At 30.6% G+C, this 23,045-nt stretch overlaps 1 protein-coding gene and 2 long non-coding RNA genes across 4 annotated transcripts; 2 read left to right on the forward strand and 1 right to left on the reverse strand.

The window, feature by feature from the left end:
• Positions 1-493: 493 nt before the first annotated feature.
• LOC128195982 (uncharacterized) lies at positions 494-2,223 on the forward strand. Of its 2 annotated transcripts, none has more exons than XR_008247998.1 (2): positions 494-819; positions 910-2,223. It is a non-coding gene; the product is annotated as an uncharacterized LOC128195982 (long non-coding RNA). The 2 variants fall into 2 exon arrangements; XR_008247999.1 differs by having other exon boundaries at positions 1,267-2,223.
• Positions 2,224-4,589: 2,366 nt separating this feature from the next.
• LOC108324045 (WRKY transcription factor 23) lies at positions 4,590-6,707 on the reverse strand. Its single transcript, XM_017556843.2, has 3 exons — positions 6,121-6,707; positions 5,444-5,587; positions 4,590-5,249 (listed from the first exon to the last, which is right to left on the reverse strand). The coding sequence occupies exons 1-3, from the start codon at positions 6,525-6,527 to the stop codon at positions 4,847-4,849; spliced, it is 954 nt and encodes a 317-aa protein (XP_017412332.1). The 5' UTR covers positions 6,528-6,707; the 3' UTR covers positions 4,590-4,846.
• A 13,975-nt stretch (positions 6,708-20,682) lies between these two features.
• LOC128195983 (uncharacterized) lies at positions 20,683-23,045 on the forward strand. Its single transcript, XR_008248000.1, has 2 exons — positions 20,683-21,038; positions 22,210-23,045. It is a non-coding gene; the product is annotated as an uncharacterized LOC128195983 (long non-coding RNA).

Consider the following 23,045-nt stretch of genomic DNA (forward strand, 5'->3'; position numbering starts at 1 on the left):
AATTAAAATTTAAAATAAATAATTTAAACAAGAGAATTACATTTTATTATAAATTACTAGATTATAATAAAAAATATTTTAAATTTGAAAAGAATAGATAATCACGATATAGAAGAAACATAATTTAGATAATTTAGCTAGAGTGTTTTTCTTTTTAAATTGAGAAATTGTGTGGAACATACTTCGTCAAGAAATAAGACAGCTGGATTATTTTTATTTTTGATAAGTGGGGAGAATGAGTTTCTTTTCTAAAAATCTTCATAATTTCATATATATATATATATATATATATATATATATATATATATATATATATATATATATATATATATATATATATATATATATATATATATATATATATATATATATATATATATATAAAGTTAATGAATTATGTACTTAGTTTATAAAATATGTTACACTCTTAACTAGTTAAGAATTACTTTATATAACTTTTTCAATCATTATTATAAAAAATTGCAAACTTTGATTGTGATTTGCATTCGGGTGAAAGAGTAACTCTATCTTTTTTAACAGAAATGAACCTTAATTTTCTTGTAACGCGGATTTTCTTAGTTTTTCTAACATTCAATTGTCCTCAGAAGTATATTTCCTCAGTGAGTTTTTCGAATCGGAAGAGCCAAGCAAGCAAATAGTTTAATTTGCCCAGAGCATCACAATTTCAACTTTCAACGACAAAAAAGGGTTTGCTAATCATGCCTTGTCCTGGCCCGAATTCCAACTTCTACAGGTACAAGCGGTTCTAAACATTATCCAATTGTTTTTGCAATTTTGCCAGTGGAGAGAAGACACATGGTAAAATAATCATCATCGTAGCAGTTATAGGATTTTAATCCTTTTTTCTAATTAATCATATCTAACACTTTTCTTCTTCTTCTCGAGAAGAGTGGTTGGTAATCGATATGGAAGTAACTGCAATCAATCATCGTTTTGAATTGAATTTCTGATATGGAAGACGTGGAGTGACGTCGTTTAGCCGATACTCTTACTTATTCAACCCTTAAATGTGTGTTCATTCTCACTTTTAGTCACAATCCATAATAGCCTTCAATTTCTGCATATGGGTGACTTCGAGCTTTCCTAAACCCTTCAATTGATGCTTCAAGTTTAGTTTTTTTTTTTTTCATTATTTGATGGTGTTGCATAATTTAGGATCAGTTCCGACTACTTTAGAAATGTTTGAAGTGAATTATCTAATTTGACAATTTTCTAGTTTATTTCACCTTCTTTAATTTGCATCAGGATTAGTGTTTTTTCTGGTGACGTTTCTCGGTTCTCAGCCTGGAAGCAATTCTTGTAAGTACTGTTGCATCGGTGTAGCTTGTGGCAGCGGAGTAATGTTTTAACCCTTTTTGTTTGTGCTATGTTTCTGCAGCTTTAGTCTGCGATGATTATTACTCTTTTAAGTCTGTGCAGTGGGAGAAGCCTTGTATGACGGAAAGAGTGGCAGAAATAGCAGGAAGAACACAAGGGTCTTAGCTGGGCTCATTGCTCTCAACAAAAATGCTTATAGACAACAGGTACACTCTCAAATCAGTTCCATTAACACACTCAGCTATATATAAGAAATCAGCAAGCTTCTTATCCTCTTTAATCTCAGATTCTTCTTATCAAGGTTTTAAATTGCAGAAGCAATGTGTTCACGGTGAATCCAAAAACCTTAGGCTATAGACCGGTTTTGGAAACCATGTTTCTAATTGGTCGATTATCGTTTCAAAAGTGTAATGTAGTCCCATTGAATTTCGTGTTGCTTTATCTCTGATCATGAATAAACTTAGTTGTCTTTCAATGGCATAAGTTATGGTATCATTTTTTTTATTTTTGCACAAATATGGCAATCTTCCTGTGCATTCTGATGCCATATTCCTATTTCAATAATTCTACTTTACAGATCTTCTGCAGGAGTAGCCAAAACAGGGTTTATTCGGTCAACTTGGTGTATTGGTAGTATCGTACACTCAAAACCATTAGCGATTCCCCTCCTCTCTTTTCCCTCCCCCTCCCTGAGTAGATAATTATATTCTGGCTTCTTCCAATGAATTATTTTTGTTATTTTGTACTTTTGCAAGACATTGAGGATGGCTAGGCTCTTACTATTTTTCGCACTTGCACATGCCCAGTTTTTGCTTCTTGAAACTTGATCATATTGTGACAGCTAATATTTTTAAACTATAAATTAATTTACTCATGTTTATTTAACAGAGTGGCCTGTATTTGGTGCTAAACGTTATTTGTTCAGTCTGCTACTTTATTTAACTTGATGGAATTATGCAGGAACAGATCATGTTCATCGGCTGTCAGAAACAAGTCCTATTGTTCTGCAGGTTTAATTACATTATTCTTGGTTTCCTGAATTACCAGATTGTTGAAAGTTATTATCATTGAGAATTATATAATTGCTTCAAATTTTATCTTCTAATGTTTCTTATGGTTTTTTTTGTTTGATATCAAAACTGGTCACTAAGATTCTTTATACGGCTCAAAAGAAAACACCTAACATCTGCCTCTGTCTGACAGAAAAACTATTCAAATGTTATTCACTTTTAACTACACTGTTGCAGTGCTATGAGTCTTGATAATTGATTCAAACTAATAAAAAAAAAATTGGACGTTACATAACCAACTTGTACACTCGAGTATTCTACAAGCGCACCCTTTCTTGTATCATAAGCTATTGCTATTTGGTTATTTAGGATTTAACTCCTCAAGTAATTAAGTAGAGTTTAGAGCAAGAAAGAGAAAAACAACACATTGTTGATTTAAATTAAAGTATTTTGTAATCGTAATATACTCACTTTCTCAATTTACTTGCAGCAGCTAAATCTTGTAATTGAGAAACCTTTTTGCATTTTTGTTTTCATTCTTGGAAATGCACTTGAAAAGATATACTGTGAGTAATTTATTGAATTCATAGCTAGATAAGTAAAGGATCCACTCAAATGATGTTAATTAGAACTGTTTAAACCTGTGGAGGTAGCATAATTCAGGTGATTGTAAAACAGGCCCCTCCCACACGCACACCAAAAATTAACATGGAGATTTTATTTTTTCTGAATAAGGCGTGCTATTCGAATTTCATGATGCGGTGCCAGGCTTTTCCATTTTTTTGGTGGGGGCAGGTTATTGCTGCTGTTGATTCACGTTCATACTCGGCTTGTCAATCAAAGAAATCTTTAGATTTTTATTCGTACTTGGGATTGCTTGTGGGTGAGAGAGGAATAAGAAACTAAATTAAGCCTACGAGGCAAGATAAGAAGTGTGGCTCCACTACTACTGTAGGCACCACACGATTAAGATTCGTTGTCTGCTCGTTGCATTCCTAAAACTTTAACTCTAAAAATATTTTCTACATTGAAATTGGACATAAAAGGCGTACCATGTGATAAACGGAGCCAAAATATCCGTTTCATGAACTCGTGCTGCTTTTCATGTTGAAATTATGATTGATGGTGGAAGTTGTTGTGGATTCTAAAAGGATCGTGGGCTTATTCCCTTTGTAAACAAAGTTTAATATATATTATTTGTTTAATGAAGTCAACAAGGCCTAGGCCGAAATAATGGAAGAAATAGGGAAATGAAGAGACAATTTTGGCTTTAGAAGAAGAGAGCAGGGTAACCGATCATTCCCCACTTCGTGGTGAAGGATTTGAATTGGATGCAATGTATTTGGCATTTGCCGTTAAAGAGAAAGAAAACGAAAGCGTAGAAGAGAAAAAGAGAGAGCTGGTCCCAGTGGTTTGTTTGACGGTGGCGTGTCGTATGTAACATCTCACAATATGTTACCCTGTGCCTATCTATCCGTGAACGGCTATATATCAAAAACTTCAATTATTCTTCTTCACAATGAGAGCCTCACCTGCTCGATAAAACAAAACTTGTAAACAAGCACGAGACCTATCTTTGATACCTTCATAAATAAAGCTAACATGTGTCGTTATCAAGATCTATTCCATCATAGTGACCATATCACACTCCTTATGCTAAGCTTGTATAATTTTTTCTCCTTTTGCTTATGTTCTTCTTTAATTCCCCCCGTCTCCGCCACTCTTCAATCCGTGAATAGATTGCATCGCGTGCAGGATACAGAGAGCCATTAACTCACGCACCTCAAAATGGATCGGAGAGTAGTTGAATTACTCTTCCTATTTATAACCTCCTCTCCATATTGGGACAACGCTTTTACCACCATATCCTCCTAATTTCAAAACCCATTTATCTATAATTACTTTTCGATCGATTCCGGGAACAAAACAAGCCAAACCAAGTTTCTACACCACTTGTTCGTTCCCGTTTAAAAACCTTAACCTAACAATCTTCACTGCTGTACATCTGTGAAATCAATGCACATTCCTTCAACTAGAACAAACAAAAATACAAGACAAAACGAGGAGTCAGAATCAGAATATTAAAAAGAAGACAGAAGTCTATTTGCCTATTTCTTTTTTATCATTTCCACACACCCCAACCCGCCAATGAATGCTTTGTTCCCTTTTCTTTCTCTTCTTTTCTTGGGAGGAGGTTTGTTTTTTCTATACCATAATAAGAAAATTAACATCGAAGCAAAATAAACTACAACTAGGAGTAGTCCCTGCATTAGATCATAATCCATCTTGTTATACAGACATAGTAATGATCGATGGGCTATGTGCAAAAAGCTATAAACTGGGTTTTACAAGTATATATATCATCATGATCACTAATATTACCATCGGTCAGGAAGAAAAATTACATGTACCATTACTAGAGTTCTCACCTAACTCTCATAGGAAAAAGTCAGCAAAAAATAAACCACATAGAAGCATGAGTAATGGAGTTATCATCTCTACTCTTCTTTCAACATGTGTGAGGGAACAACATCTTGAAGAAGTCCATGGTCCCTTAGAAATGCATTCGTCCCCGGATTACAAAGCCGTCTCTCTTGAGTAAAACCCGCGTTCTTTGGAGTGGAAGAATCATTGTAAGGGAAACCCAAAGAGGACAATGTGTTGAAAATAAGTTGTTGCTGTTGGTGCTGCTGCTGATAGTGGGATAAGTAGTTTCCTGCTTGTGGAAAAACTGAAGTAAAGTTGGTAGCGTATCCAGCGGGGACGCCTGAGCGAGGCATAACTGGGCTTGGATGTGTGTGTTGGCCTTCGTAGGTTGTGACTACCACGCTTGGATCAGTGAAAGATCGTTCCACGCGTTTCTTCACATTACATGAAACACTGGTGCAACGATAGTAACTCCTACATGTGATCCACACATAGTATATTCCAAATGTTAAGGCTATTTAATTAATTAATTAATTAATTTGTTTGGTGTAACTTGTGAGTGAATTAAACGAATTAAGATAAAGTAGGGAAGGAAGGAAAAGTAGGTAGGTGCAGGCACTGTAAGACTTGAGATTAGAGTTTACCGGGAGAATTAAATCGGATGTTACCTGGGAAAAGGGCTGTTTTTCACGGCCTTTTGACCGTACTTCCTCCATCTGTACCCATCTTCCAGATGATCGACCTCGCTTTTCGTCATGAACGCGAATCTTGGTTCTCTCTGTCTCTTCTGATTTGTCTTCTTGGGCTTCAACCTAAACCCAATAAGAACCAGATCCCAGAAACCATCAAATCTTAGAACCTTCCTCACATCAACCACATCACATGTATTCTTATTTTATCTCAAAAGCAAAACATAACTTAACAAAACAAAATGTACCCCATGATCTCGTTACTTTATCTAATTGGATCGTCAAACACCTTCTCCCTTGCTATACATATTAAACCCAAACAACATATAAAAACACGTACTTTATACTAGAGAGACCATCCCAAATTGTGTGTTCTTCACATCCCATCAACCATTCATTTCTAAAATTAACTTTTTAAAGCCAAAGCTTCATCGCCCCGCCCCAACAACCACAAAAAATGAAAACAAAAGCTATACTAGACTAAGGTAGTCTTCCGTGAGAAGATACCGCAGTCTTAATAAAAAAAACACTGAATACTTGCACAAAACCAAAAAAAAAATCCACCATATATATCAGTAATCCTTTCACTAGAAAAAAAAAATTCCAGTAATCCCCGAGAAAAGAAAAAGTGATGAGATAAATAGGAAAAAACCCACTGTTTCTTAGTCTTTTGTTTTCCTTCTTCTTCTTCATCGTCATCTTCTTCAACTTGGTCTAGAGTCTTATTCTGTTCATCATTGACAGCATCACTGGATGCAGATGAAATAGAAGAAGAGTTCGGAGTGGCGGGTTGGTGGTTCAACACCTCGGAACACTCTTTTCCGTTATCAGGTGGAGCCTTAACTGTAGAGTGATGAGGCACAGAAACGGTTGAAAGTTGAGGCAACTCAAGCAGAGGACTGTAATCCTGCACACCCAGTAGCTCCATAAACCCTAAAGAGCTCTTTTCCACCTCAGAGAAATCAAAGGTGTTCGAGAATGGATAAACGTTTGAATTATAACAAGGGAAGGAAGAGGACCCAACCGCATCCTCAGTCTTCACAACCATCTCCTTCTTCTCCATATACCAAACGCGTTGATCTCTCAAATGCTCAAATCCTTCATCTCTCACACGCCACAAACTCGAACTTAACACTAGTGAGAAGTGGAGAGAGGTAGGGTTGATCTGGTTTATAGCTTAGGTGTGTGTGAAAGAGAGAGAGAAAGTTTGTGAGTACTTTTGGATTTAGAAGAAAGTGAAAACTGTGTGGAAGGAACAAAGATAGAAATGAAGGCGAGATTTGACCGGCAAGTGTAGGTCATGGACTGGTACGGACAACGCTGAGCCGGTGGCAATCAATGCATGCCATGGTCGACGCTTTCATACGTAGCATTTGACCCCTTAACCGGTTTAGGATGTGTGTGAAAGGGGTTCCGCCATCTCCTAGATTCTAACGGCGTTAAATGATTTTTTTTTTACTCTCCCTCGTTTCTAAAAATGCCAAATTGTAATAATAGTGTTCACTCGTGTGCAAGTGATCTACGAAATCTGATCAATCCTTCAAAGTTTATCGTCGTTTTCTTAATTCTTTAGTTTTCTTTTTCTCTTTTTCAACCTACCTTTTTCATTATTATTTTTTCTTTCACTTTGTGAAGCTTTTGCAGCGGGTTTTGATATTACGCCAACTTGTCTTACAAACCAACGTAGCACAGGGATTCGTGAATAGGTTAGGAAAAAAGTCATAAAAAAATAGATGGCGCGACATGGCTAAACAAAACTAATCTTAAATCCTTAAATAAATTGATTAAATCAGTGAGCCTAATTTCCTCCTCTTGACTCTTGTGAAATCAACATTTGAAATTCCCAAAAAAGCAAGTTCTCGTAAATGAAAAGGGCAACCCTATTTACTACATGTTGTATTTTGTTTGGTGTATAAAGACAATAGTTAAAAGAAGTAGAGTGAGGAAAACTAGCAAACAGGGGATTATTATTGTTCATCCATTCATATAGAGAGAGAAATATACTTATATGATTCGTTTATGGTTAAACAGGGAATTGTACCACAGTGAGTGTTCCAATGAGAATATACCTCATTGCTGATGGAAGCTTTGGGTTTGGTTTATTTGGATTTGGTGTATAAATTGGAAAGAAACTGATCCGGTTATAGTTGAGTGTAAGATAATAATATTCATAAAAACTTTTGTTGCTAAATCTCACATATCCGACCATATCTGACGGAGGAAGTCACACATAAAGGATTCGGAGCCACAAACCTTAAGTTGTGTGAATATCTCTAAGAAAGTCAGCACACCCATGTGTTGTCGGTGGATGTAATTTTTTTACAGGCAAAACTATAAAACCTCTTGCATCCTTTATTGTTGATTTTTTTTGTATGGGGATTAGAGTTTGAAAGCAAAAAAGAAGAGAGAAACTGCATAAGAAAAAAGAAAAAAAAAAAGTAGCATAAGAAGATGTGGAAGGGAGTGTTTTATTATGTGATGAGAAGAGAATGGAAAAAGGTTGCACGTGTGGTTTTAAGTGAGCCACGACCACGAGAAGCATGCTGACATATGGTTTCCGAGTGAAAGTACTTGACTGCTGTCCAGCATGCGTCTCAATAATTAGAATTTGTTCTTCTCTCATTTTGAAGATATGGGCATGAATGTATGTTTACAAATGAAGGAATAGAGAAAAACCATGATAAAGTTTTGAAGGCTGAGAGCTCCTTTATATTTTTCTCCATTATGTTTCTCATCACTCTGTTGAGACAGTACCATATACTTAGAGTGCGTTTTAGTAACAATAAATAAGTTGTTGGAGTTTTCTGGAATGAATAGCTTCTGTGAATGTTGAAGATCTGTTAGGGATGTACCCTGTTGTACGTCACCTATTCTTCTGGATGCATGCCCGCAGAAAAATCAACTTCCTTCATCCCTTATAAATTTAATTAACTTCACATGGTCCCTACTATACTATTCCCTATTTCCTATTCGTTCTATAATTATTGTATAGAATGATTTATGATGCGAAATTCAAATTTGACTTCTAATTTTGAAGGTTTCGGAAAGGAAATCTTGTCTTAATTTTTAATATACATTTCCTCATAGTTTGCTGAGCATGTAAAGATTTTCATTTTCTTTCTAAATTGCTGGCAGACATTGTTGTGAATTTATAACACCTTAGTTAGACCGAAAATTCAACGTTTAATCATTATAAATCACCACAAACAATTAATCCATTCAAATAAAAACTAAAAAAACAAAATATATGAAAACTAAAACCAAACTCATGAGGAAGAAAATACAAAACAAACTCCTTTTTAACAAAATCCAGCTATTATGGAAAAATTATAGATTAATAACTAGAAAAAGAAAATCAGACCATTGGAAGTTTTGTCTTTTATCGATCTCTAAATTTGCAAGGTTATCAATACGAGAATTCTCTTCGTGAAAGATATGGGTTACTTTTATACTTTGTAACATCAAAACTTTCCAAGCCTTTTTGTCCTCTCGGTAAAAACCATCACAAATAAATTTGAGGAGAATTTCATTTAAGTTTGATTATCTTCACAATAAAAAAAATTACTTTTTCATTCTATCCTTATAATACATTTGATTCCAAGCTTGATTATTTACGAATGAATTTTATTAAAAAAAATATGTCAATAGTTATTGACAAATATTTATCGATATATTTATTTTTTATCGGTATTATTGACAAATTTTAAAAAAAATTCAATCTATTGGTAAAATTTAATTATGAATTTTTTATTGTCAATAAAATGTTGGTATTTTTAGTTTAACGATGAATTTTAAACATTAATGATCATTTTTATCGAGATCCGAAGTGTGAACTTTTGAACATGTGACAAAATTTGAGTAAATTTGAAAATTCATATAAATACTCCTGAAGGTTGAAACAAAATGAAAGATTTATTTACAAAAGACTCTCTCAAATAAAAAAGTTTGAATCTTTTGAATAAAAAAGAGTAAATTTGAAAAGGTGTATTTCATGATAAAATATTGTGTATTTATAAAGTTTTTGGACCTATGACTTATGTGATAAAAACATACAAGGTTTAGATGATATCAACTAATATCAAAATAACATATGCTATATATATGAAAATTAGCATCATAATAATAATAATAATAATAATAATAATAATAATAATAATAATAATAATAATGTGATACCTACCCAATATACAATATATTCTATAAATATATATGATATTAAAGAATATCATGACCTAATCAAACAATTACAATTTGGTCACATATGTTGTTAATACATGAATGTTTACACCAACAAATATATCTTAGAATATCTTCAGACTATTTTAGACTAGTAAAGCTGAATGAGCTTTATTTAGCATTCTTGCTAGATTGGGTATGTACATCATTAATTTGTAATATAATTTTTTTTTGTGTTTTATTCTTCTAAAATTGACACATTAAACAAAAGCTAATAATTATCATACTTTGTATAAAAAAATAAAATTATAAATAATTTAAAGAAAAATAAAGAACAAAGTTAAGGAAAAAATGGAGTACAGATTTGTTATCATGAATAAAACCTAAATTTAAGTTGCTCATGTTAGCAACAAAACAAATTAATTAGCAATATTATTTTATGTTAATTTTGTTGTAAAAAAATTACTTTTACTCGTTGGTATCTCTATCCGTTCGAAGTTTGTCTTTATAAATTATTTTATCTTTTGTTCCAATTTGTTATTTCTAAATTTTCTTTTCCAATACTTGTAAATGGTAAGGAAACACTTGTTTATAAATATTTATAGAATGTGAGAGAATGATTTAACTTTTCTATAAGTCAAAATAAGTTTTTTATATAGGACAAATATTTGTGTATAGCTTAAATTGATTTTAAAGAAACTAAATAAAAAAATTCTACAAATTTTCTTATTTATTAAATTTTAAGGATTTTTTTATTCTATTTTTTTTAATTACAAGTACTTATTATTAAAATATTATCCAAATAAAACCTATTTATTATAATCATACAAGTCTCTATCATAAAATATATTAATAAATCTTTCACCACATCATTCCTACGTTAGCAGAGAAGTATTCGGAATGTATGACTTTTGAAGAAAGAAAATAGTTTTTTCTACCCACCGAAAAAACTTCAGCCAAGGAAATAGTACAAAATTTTTATTTTTCTACTTTTAAAATGAAATTAAATTACAAAAACTTCCTTATTAATTCATTTATTTGTGTACAGTACAGTTGGGTAGTTTTGGTCTAAATATCGTAGTGTATATTATTTACTTGGACATACAAATTTTTTATATAAAGAAGTATGATGGAAGAAACTTTTTCATAGATTTTAGGAGAAAAAATTTTAAAAATGGAATCAATTATACTCCTTAAACTTTTTCAGAAAAAAAAAGGGAGACATGAATTGATTTTAAGTAACAATTAAGTTTTTTTAATTTTTTCTTCAAATAGACTGTTAAAAGTAATTCCATATCCTAACATAATAAGATAGTGTTGTGTAAGTTTTAGTAAAAGAGTAAAGTTTTCGTTATGTCCGTATAAATTGAAAATAACAATTTATATTATTTTTGTAAAATTATCACAAAATCATTTTTCAAATCTAAAACAAACACACACTATACATTGTTTTAAATTTTTTAAAATAATGTGCTACTTTAGGGAATCAATAGCACATTAGTATGCTGTTTAGGTCAGTTTGTTGTTTATGTTAATATAATTCATTTCCAGCTAAAAATTCTCCATTTCTGCTCTTTTCTTTTGGTGAGCTATTTTAAAATAATTAACGTCTTCGGGACATTAGTCAAGATTTCAACAAAAATTGAAAATTCTTGGTATATTTCCATATTTAGTTATTTTTCACAAACTTTTTTCCTAAATAAAAAGCCTTAGTTAGTTCCAGAATTTCCAACGATTATTGTCCTTCTAAAACACAATATACATGATATTTTTCATAATTTAGTAAATAAAAAAATACCTTTTATATACAAATGAAATTAATAATTTTAAAAGCCTGTCTGAACAAATCTATCTAAGTAAAAGAATATTTTAGTTTAATCAATCACAGCTAACTAATTAGTAAAGTAATCAAAATTTTACATCATGCCTAACACATACGTACGTCATCCAATTGTTCTTAGATTTTTTACCTCAGTCTCTTTACAACCTTTCTAAATCTTTTTTATCATTTGGTTTCTTCTTTCTCTCCTCCTTTTCTCTTTTATTATTTTGTACTGAAGAGACAGTTTTGCAGAAGGGATATATTTTGGTAGTTCTTCCATAAATTCAGTGTCCTTTTCATCATCTTTAAAAAAACAAAAAAATTAATTTTGAACACATAAATATAGCACCCACGTGATTAATTAATGTACGTATGCAGTACACAAATTTTGACTGCCAAAAAATACATAAAAAGGAATACCTTAACTTAAGGTTCAATCCACAGACTGGTTTAAAATAATAAGCTCTAGGGTTAAGTGAGATTCTATTTATTATATATTTCTCATAGAAATAAGTACTGAAAATTTGAAAAGGTAAGAAAAATGAAAGGGATTGGATAGACGCAAAAGGGTTTGTTTACGTAGAAAACTGAAAAATTGGGATAAAAGCAACACAAAGCAAGATACACGGTGGCCGGTCTTTAAGGGGTGATGGGTCCTACTTTGTCGATAGGCAAGTTGGAGGGAATATTTTTATTATATTAGGACCAAATAATTTCTTTTAGTTAGAAAACTGTTTTAGATTTTTGTATTTGTGAGATGAAGTGAGAAAATAAAGATATTAAAAGTTTTGAAATGATTAAAGAATTATAAAAATTAATTAAGGATTACAACATATATAATTTAAACTTTTAGTAGATATTAAAATCAAATAATGGAGATTTTACCATGACTAACGACTGAATTTAAAAAATTACTAAAGATTTGTGTCACATAGGTCAACCTAAAAGTTTCATATATGATATTCTTAATTTTTGTTCCGAAGAATTATTTTTGTTCTTAAATATTTGGAGATTTTGATTTAGGTTGTTTGTTCCGATTGATAAAAACAACTTATATAATTATAAATTATTTTCTTTAATAACAAGATGTTAAGATAAATGTCTTTATTTTTATTGACTCGATCATTAGGTGGTATGTTAAAGACACATAATCATTTGGTCTCAAATCAAAAAGATAATAAGACTAATATTTTTTATAATTCAATATTACAAATTGAATTATTATCTAGTGGCACTATTTCTAGTTAACTTCAATGTAACTTAAGAGAAAATCATGTAATTATATGTTAATTATGCTTAACTTAATATGTGTTATATGTATTCTCACTTTTCCCATATGCATATCAATATAAAAATCACGAAGTTAATATTATAAAAAAAAATAGACTAACTATGTGTTCTGTGTTGGGATGAAGATATTTTATTAGCAAAATTGTAAAATTTTACAATAATATATATGGTAATTAACAACTAAGATAAATACGCATTAAAAAGAGAAGAAAATTGTTCAACATCCACGAAAAGGTAAAACCTTCGATAGAAGAAGACGAGAGATGTGAAAAATGGTACGCTAGATACAAAAATATGGTTGCTGATGTCCATGAAGCCAAAAATTGTGAAAATGTATCTTTGCTTGCCCACTGTCTTAAGCTACAAGTGTTTGTTCTAAATCAAAGGATATTCACTACAAAACAAAATAATAGAATCTTAATGGAATATTTTGGAGAGCTGGTTGAAAATTGTAGGGATTTAGACCATCGTGACAAAATATTTGTTAAGGACTTTAATAATATGAAGTCATATTAGAAGTCATGAATTGAAAGATTGAGGATGCAAGCAGAGTAATCAAGAGGTTCTAAAAAAGGTAACTATAAGTGTACTCAGTGTAATAAGAGTGACCACATAAATGAATGATGCTATGAAATCTTAGAATATCCAGAGTGGCAGAATCATAATCTCACACAAAGAAGAATTCAAAAGGAAATTCAATTGCTACAGTAATTAATTTTTGATAAATTTATCACTATTCTTCTTCAACAATGTTATCAGCTAATGCAAACACAACATTAGTGATTTTTGAACAAAAACTTTTGTTCTTTTTTCAAGAAATCATTTGATGTGACTTTTTGAATAAAATAAACATTTATATGTTTTTATTTGATACCAAATTAATTTATTTGTATGTACCTATTGACTAAACATATTTATATTATATTAAATATAAAATAAGACAGTACAATATTGTATCTTCTATTTGACAAAATACTTACATCGATCATTTTTTTATATTTAAATTATTTTAACATTCAATCAAAATGATAAAGTGATACATGCATGTCATAAAGTAAAACTTGAGATTATACATGTCCTATAAGATTGACAATTAGACTTATGACAACTCTTAACGCACTCTGATTAATTAAAAGAAGACATTAGTAGACTTAAGACAACTCTATATAAAATGTACTAATTAAATACATAAAAGGAATATCATGTTTGTAGAAAATCATAATTTATTGGAACAGATTATATTGATTAATCATAATAAAAGAGGAATTATTATTACCTATGAGTTTACTTGTAGAAGAAATAATAAATCGGTCATGCAAGTTAGAAATAATAAACTGGTGAAGATAATGTAGTTTTTTCTTCGAACACTCCCTGTATAATATAGAAAAAACAGGGTACATTACTGTTTAAAAATTATGATTAGTTTGGAATTTGATGGAGCTTGTTTCTGGGGCGGGGTTTTTCATTTCCAAATTTTGAGTGTTACGGTGATTGAGGGATGTTTAGATAAAATAATAGGTAAATCATTGGTTTTGCACATACAAGTATCAATCTGGGACTGTGTTTGATTGGGGTTGGTTGCTCGTGGGATACGTTTTGGGGAGCTCAATGTAGGGACAAAACATAGAAATAAAATAATAAAAACTAATTTTGTCTTGTCGCCATACGTCACCGTCTTCTCTTACAAGCCCAATATGCAGCAGCAACAGTAGCAGTAGCAGGTCCCCCAACCCTAGAATTGACCACTGTCACTGGTCCACGCTACTTATCCCATTTTCAAGCCTAAATTTCTATTTTTCTATAAATATTTCCCACTTTTTTATTTTATTCTTCATTATTCTCTTGCCAATGCAACGCTGTTATTGCATGCCACATCCACCTCGCATCGTAAAACCTAATCCTTCTTCTTTAAGGTGCCTCTTTTTTATATATCGTTTCTTCTTCTCAGTTGCATGTGAGGTTTAATGTGTTTTTTATTAAGGTATATATTAAAAGGAAAAATATTTGAGAATAGGGGTGAGAAGAGGTTTTGTTGTTGGTGTTGGGTAGGTAGTACTTTATAAAAAATTTCTTTATAAAAAGAAATGAAAAGAAATAGAATATTAGAAAAAAGGATAGGGTGTGGAAGCCGTACCTTTGGTTGGTGTGGTGATAAGTTAGAAGAGGTCCATTATTGAGCTGAAAAATAAAAATGGTTAATTGATGGTATTAGTGGTTGCTGAAAGGGTGATGATTGATGTATATTTGATATAAGATTTCTTACCCCACCTAACCGTTACTTTTCCTCACAAATCACCCTCTGAGTGCTCAACTTATCCTTTTTCATCACCCAATTTAAAAACTAATCAACCAAATCTTTATTCTTTTCCCTCTCAATCTGTGGGAACAACACTTTCTAGAAGATTGACATAATTTAAGGCAAGAGAAGCTCCGGCATTTAGCTAAATCCTACTCCTCACTGCCCATGAAGCTTCCCCTTCCAATTTCTTTCCTTTTTCTTTACTAACAAACAAACATTTTAAACAGCTTTCAGACCCTCAACGTGCTCCCTCCACATGGAGTCAAGTCAAAATTAAAATTAAATAAAAAAGTTTATTAGCACTGCCTTTCATCTCAGCATTCAAATTCAACCCCCTCTCAAGGATATATATATATATATATAATATGTTTTGCTTGCCAAAGAGTAACACCTTGCTCAGTCAAAGTATAAGAGACAAACATCCATAACACTTTAAAACTATTATCACTAATTATCTTCTTTTTCTTCATTACACGTCTTCAATATCCTATCAACACGTTCACACCCTTCAGTTTCTTCTTTCGGCTAGGTCTTGTGTTTCTATCGGTTTAATAATTTTATTAAAAAATATCATCCATTAAGATTTATTCAATATTTTTATCAGGAAACAATCCAAACTTGTTATTAGTATAATATTTATATATTATAACTAATATCAAGAGTTTGTTAGTATGAATATTATTTATGATAAGTTATTATTCTGTCATTATTATTTACACTGTTATTATATATAATTATTTTGAGATAAATACTATTTCAATGTCAACATAAGTTCATGTTCGTGATCTTTTAAAATCTTAAGAAATCTTTTACAAATAGATTTCGTAAACAACAAAAAAATTCATTCCAATTAACAAACATTTTAAAGTCATTATTAAGATCCTATCATTTTTTTTTTCAAATCTATACTCACAATTTCGGATCATAAAACAAATTTTTATTTTATAGAATTAACTATCTTCAACAACAACAAAAAATCTAAATGCGTTTTACCTCTCGTTAAAGAATCGAACTTTGTGAAGACTACCTACTTGATATTTTGTATTTGTGTTTTTTTCTTGATCTTGTTGGTATCTTTTTTATTTGTATTTATGTATTTTATATATGCGAAACAGTGACATTGGAATAATTTCGTCGGTCAAAGGTGCCTACCGACACCTCTGTTAATCTGGGAATATTTTTTAGCAGAAATTTCTAATTCAAAACGGTATGTTCCATTTCTTACAGTGGCTCTGGTTCAAAGTTTAAAAAGTATGGAAATTAAGGTCCGAGTATTCCTTCATCATCCACGACAATTAATGAACTCGCATCGCACGTCATTTCATTTTCTGTTGATTAATGTTTTGTTGGGAAAATTAATGATAAATAATAGTAATAATGACAGTATTAATATAAGCAGACATAGTAATATTAATATAAGTTGTACTGTAAATGATATGGGTGTGGGGAATATTTCCCTTTTTTCCTTGGTGATGAAATGACCTTGCAATTTGATTGGTTTGATACATTATATTATTATTATTATTATCTTTATTATTATTATTATCTATGGGCATTAAAGTTGTCATAATGGTTTTGTGAGTCCCACTTGAGATGCATAGTGGCTTGGAAATGTTCCAAATCCATGGCTTTTAGTGATAAAGATTAGATAAAAGAAACAGGGATCATGAGAAAGAGTGATCATGTGATCTTGTCAACACCTAAATTTGTTAAGTCAATACATTCAGTTTTATTCACCTCACCACCCAACACTTCTCACTTCAAAAATAATAATTAACAATTTAATTATATTTTACATTTCCCTTTTGGAAAAATCACTTTTAGGTGGGCCTATGGACCTACCAATTCTTACCACAAATGCCCATGCTTTGAAAATACAAATCTTAACATATATAATCTAATATCAATCACAAATCACAACTACCACCTATAAGTGAGCTCCTACCTGCTAAATCAATACTTCCTGCTCCATTTCTTAACCCTCTCTCTCCCTCTATCTCCATCATTTTCTCTCCTTCAATATCAAACAATCATCTTTTTCTTCCACCTCTTTCCCTTTATTCTTTTTTTCCATAACAAAGGTATCACCAGGCCCAAGCCCATCCACACTTTGTACACACTCCATCGAAGGCCCATCGACCAATACCATTATTTTTAAATATTTTCTTTAATAAAATTTGGAAGGTTACTCCTTACACCATTTTACATTTCTTCCTAAATCTCATATTTTTTAAAAATTTTAAAACTGTCTTTCAAAAAATCCTACACTCACATTTTTTTTTTCAACAAATTTTGAAATCCGTTAAAAAAAAATCTTTCAATATATTTCAATATTTGTTGAAGAATTTTTCAAGATTTTAACGAATTTCGAAATTTGTTAAAATTTTCAGAAAATCCTTTAATAGATTCTGAAATTCTTTTGAATTTTTTTAAGACTTTAATCGATTTCAAAATTCGTTGAAAAATGATATTTTTGGAATGCGACTGATAAAAAAATAAAGGTGGAGAGGTGCACGAGTAGCCCTCTAAAATTCGTTACAAGAACATTTATTGAAAAATTTCGGTTTCCTCTTTCCACACCTCATTATTATTAACTGCACCCTATACAAATATTAAAAGATTAAAATACCCTCTTTACTGAGTCAAGCCACTGCTGCTGCATCATTGCTGTTGTGCTTCCATTGAACTCTTGAGAGGAACAAAAGAAAAAGAGAGCTTGTTCTGAAAATAAAAAATACTTGACTCTCTAGAAAGCTCGTTTTAGAAATCCGGTTCTAGAAGATAGTATATAGGAAAAGCCTGTTCAAGACATTTTACTATGCAAAGCTAATTTCAGAATGCATTTCACGTATTTCGAAAGCCTCTTCCAGAAATTTTGGAAAGTTTGTTCCAAGAGATTTTGGAAACGGACAAAATCACTTTTACAAGGGAGGGCAGTTAGAAATTATGGATCTGCAAGAAATAAAGCCAATATTTATACAGTAATACAATAGAGGCCCAAGAAGAAAACTCTAAACCTAATTACACCTGCTAAATCTCACAAACAAAGTGAATTAAAGGCACTACTTTTCCTAAACCTCCATAAACTATAAACTTCCTGCATCCCCATAAATTCTTTTATTTTTCATTGTGTAATTTGGAATACTTTTTTATATTATATTCCAGAATACATAATCAAAATACATTCATTTGAATTTTGGATAAAAAAATATATTTACAAGAATACAATTCAAAATATATTATGCAATTTAAAATATATTTTTTATTTTGTATTTTAGAATATATAATTCAAAATATAAAAAATTATAAATAATATATTCTGAAATATAAAAAATTATAAAATTATATATATTGAAATTTTGAAAGTGCAGGAAAAAATGGCCTCAATTAAATTAAGATTAGTTTTGGAATTATTTTGGTTAAGGCGGAAAAGAAACCAACCCGACTACCCAGAACTGCCTAAGCTTAACGTTTTCGTTTTCAACTACGATACATCTGGGCATATTTGGTTCTCTTTTTATTTTTATTTTTTAAAAACTGTTTTTCAAAACAGTTTTATTTTACCTTTTTCTTTTAAGAACAAGTTAATCTCACGCTTAAGTTTTGTAAATTAAATTTAAAGATAATAATACTTTAATAATAATTTTTTGACAACATTTTAACACGTGTCATTCTGTGTGATTGGTTTTATGTTAATGTTATTATTATTATTAATTATAAAATAATTTTGAATCAATCACAAACAACATAAATGATATTTGAGATATTATTAAGATGTTATTAAAAAATATTTTCAAAATATCATTATCTAAATTTAAAATAGGTATTCTTCAACAAAGTCTGTCTAATACATTGGAAATTATTGAATAAAACAGAATCCTAAGGCTGTGTTCGCATGAATAGATTTTACTGGTCATGCGGATTTGCGAGCGAAGATTGAATTAACCTGTGCTGTTCGCTTGAGCTGATAACAAGGGATGAGGCAGGATGGATTTGCGAGATGGAGTCCAATTTCGTCACTCGCATGAATGAAGAGATTTGCGCGGATTGTTACGGAAAAGTCAAATGTGCCCTTCAGTTATTACCTAAATTCCAATCCTGGTTTGTTCATGGCATGAAGAAGCACTGGAATGAAGACACAGCTGATTCCATGAATTCAGAGCCGAAGAAGACAATGCACGGGAGGATGGCGTAACCGATTACAAGAAATTTGTAATCGGTTACGAAGGACTGAAGTTGTCCTCACACATGTGTAATCGGTTACGCAAAGGTGTAACCGGTTACACGGCATGCTGCTTTGGTTGAATAAAGATCACAGGAGCAACTGGAAGTCATGGACGGTGGTTGTTGTTTAGATGGCACCGTGGAGTAGCTTCTCTTTTCTTCCCTTGCTTCTTCAAACTTCTAAAACTATTATCTTTTCTTATAAAATAAATAATTATAGATTTAAATAAATCATTTTGGTATTGTAATGTTAATTTAATTTTAAAAGAAATATAAAATAAAACATGTGATTTCAAATTATCTATTGAAACAAAATCACAAGAAATGTTTTTTTTAACACGTCTCTTTAAAACAAAAGGAATAGCATCCACAATAATCAAATGAAATCAATTCATTTAAATACTTTTCTATATAATTAAAACTAATTATTATAATTGATGAACAGTTCCAAAAATTGAAAATTGATGTTATAATTAAAACTAATTATTATAATTGATAAGCAGTTCCAAAAATTGAAAATTGATGTTTTAATAGATGTTGTTTGCAAATTACTTCTAAGTATTATAATTTTTTTATTAAATTCATTTTACTTCTAAAAATTATAATTTTTTAATAAATTCATTTTACTAAATTATAATTTTTTTACTTTTAAAAAATTAATTTTAATTATTATTTTTAACTTTTTACTCTTTATAAACATTTTTACAATTAAATATAACATTAACAAATAACATTTTATATTACTAGAGACATTTTAGTAATCTTTAATTTCTATCAATTAAACCAATTTTTTAAATCTGTCACATCAATCAAATCGTACACTAATCCTCACAAACTTTACTTCTAAATCCACTTTCAATTATCCACAAATCCATTCAAAAAAATAACAAAAAAATTACCCTCAAATCTACTCAAATTCATTCAAATCATCTTCTCCATATCATCTCCCTCAAATCATTTCAAAAGAACAAACCCGTAAAATATTTTACTATTTTGCGAGATATTATCTAAGTATTTTTATTCAAAATATTCGTAAAGGCGTGATAAAAAAAAAAGTAATTAATACTTAATTGGACTGCACCCGCGCAGTAGCAACATGGCCCATCATCAGTGTTCTGTCCCGTCAATGTAGAGCAGTCCAGCTTTAAGTTACCGTTAACAACACATGCGTTCCATCATGACAGTAAATTTCTTTAACAATTTTTTTCCTTTTTTGAATGACAAATTTTAACACTTGGTAAATTATTTATCGTAATTTTAAAAAGAATTATTTATAGATAAAATGAAAAATACAAATAAAAAAAGGTAATAAGTTTATTTATTACGAAGCGGTCTTGGTGTGCAAAATATATATCCGTGTAATTTCATTTTGCAGAACGGTTTAAAAAAATTGAGGATTTGATAAGATCCAACGGCCCTAATTATTTGTGGCGTGAGAGCCGCTAGAAGCTTCTAGGTGTAAGTGGCTCCTTCTCACTCCCATTCAAATACAGATACTATTTCTGCCTTTTCATGTCTATATGAGATAAGAGAGAGTGCAGAGGCAAATTACACGTTTGTGCGTGAATCTAACGGAATTTCTTCATAACCTCGTTCCTCTCTTCTGCGTTAGATTCACGCACAAACTTGCCATTTCCCTTTTCTTTATTATCTTTCATTTCGTAAGCAGAACTTGCTTTCTTGCATTCCACTTCCGATTCGGATTTCTCTCTTTACCGCTCCTCAAACGATGATGTCGAAGCTGGGTTTCTAGTTGCGCTGAGGTATGTCATCTTTCATTTTGCCGCTGTTTATTTTGCTGGATTTAAAAATGCTTTTGATAATTAATTTCGATTTTACATTCTAATTAGTGAACATCTAACTAATTGCATGTTAATTTTAAAAAAATTGTAATGATTATGAAGAGCTTTTGTTGTGTATGAAACTCGCGTGGTATACAACAGGTAAGTCTTCAGGAATGGTGGCGTCCAAAGAAAATCTATTTTGTTAAATTTTAATATAATCTTTTTATTGCATTGGGAGTTTATTTATTTTATTGATGATTCTTTTTAAAAGGTTTAACTCTCTTGTTCTACATGGTTTAATAAATTCAAAGCAATTTTATTTTTCCAAGTATTCGTTGTTAATCCAGATTCAGATACCTTTATAATAAGGTTAAGAATGAGATTTTTAATATCATGGGAGTAATTAATACAAAAGAAGTATCATAACAAACTTTATTTTTACATTAGATAACTTTGTATATGCATTTTTGATCGTTTGCACTAGTTATTTTTTCTACCGTATTTTCATAGTATTGTGTTGGAATTAATCCTTCTTGAATACTGTTCACATATGCTTCTGAATTCATTAAAGCTATTGTTTTAAATATTTCTTCTTTTACAACTAATTTACTTCAACATGCCATTTATGAGTGATTATCAAATTTAATAGATTAATATAACTATTATTAGATGTGCTTTCAATTTCTTTTTTTCTCTTTTTTTATCATTTTGATTTCTTATAATATCTTTTCCTTCTCATTCTAATAATCTATATTCTAAAGATATATAATTTTCTTCTAATATTTGTATATTTTGTTTAAGATTTTGTATCTCTTCTTATAAATCTTTTATTATTTACCTTTACTTGACCCTTAAATCTATTGTAAATTTCTTTCATGCTTATTGGTTTTATATATTGTTAATACCCAATTTTTTTCTCGGTGAATAAAATTTATTTTTTACATGTAAAACAAAAAAAAAATATTATTTGTTCTACTATTTACATCCCTAATTTAACTATTTCAAAACTCTATTATTTCCAATGGTTTGTTTGGAAGAACATAGTGTGTCAGTATGTGTCGCATACTATCATCATCGATAATGGAAAGTAGTTTATTGATAAAAGTTTGGCTGAGTTCTATACCAACCTTGACATCAAATATGTCACAAGATCTCTAGAGTATCTCTAGTCCAATGGGCAAGTTGAAGCCACAAAAGAGGTTATCTTAATGCAATTGAGGAAGAGGCTAGACTTGGCTAAAGATAGATGACCACAACATCTTTTGGAAATGTTATGGGCTTATTAGTGTACTTTATAATCTTCTACTAAGGAAATGCTCTTAAGCTTGGTATATAGCACGAATGTTGTAATACCTATGGGGATAGATGAACCATCATCTCGGTAACAAGAATACAATGAAGACCATAATGATGATTGTCTTTCATATTGATCTCGACTTGCTCACTAAAATGAGGGAAAAACCTCAAATATGAGAAAGCTGAGAGAATCTAGGAAATACAACTCTAACTTGAAGTCGAGATTTTTCCAAAAGGGAGACTTGTTATGGTGCATGGGTAGCAACGCTAAGAAGTTCTTTGTGAACTGGGAAGGACCATTCAGAATAGTTGAAGATGCCAACAAGGAATACTTGTTGAGACATCCTATACCTGATACTTGGAATGTAATCCATTTGAAATTATATTTTAACTAATGCTTGTAATCTATAATGTACTATTTTTAATTGGTCTTTTTTTCTTAAAAGAGAGTTTTCTATCAAGAATGTTTTAACGAAACACTTGTTCCTTGTTAGCAACCTAATCAGTCTTGGTTGAACTTAATCTTTAGTTTCCTACCAACAACCTAATCGGTGTAGGATGAAAAACACTTCAATAATTTTTTGTTGACTACCATTCCAGTATTTTAGAAAAATCTCAAAGTCCTTTGTCGACGTATATGTTGACCTTGATTGAATAAAGAATAATACAAATCTAAATTACTTAAAGTTA

The sequence above is a fragment of the Vigna angularis genome, chromosome 3 (assembly GCF_016808095.1).
Source record: "Vigna angularis cultivar LongXiaoDou No.4 chromosome 3, ASM1680809v1, whole genome shotgun sequence".
Classification (NCBI taxonomy): Eukaryota; Viridiplantae; Streptophyta; class Magnoliopsida; order Fabales; family Fabaceae; genus Vigna; species Vigna angularis.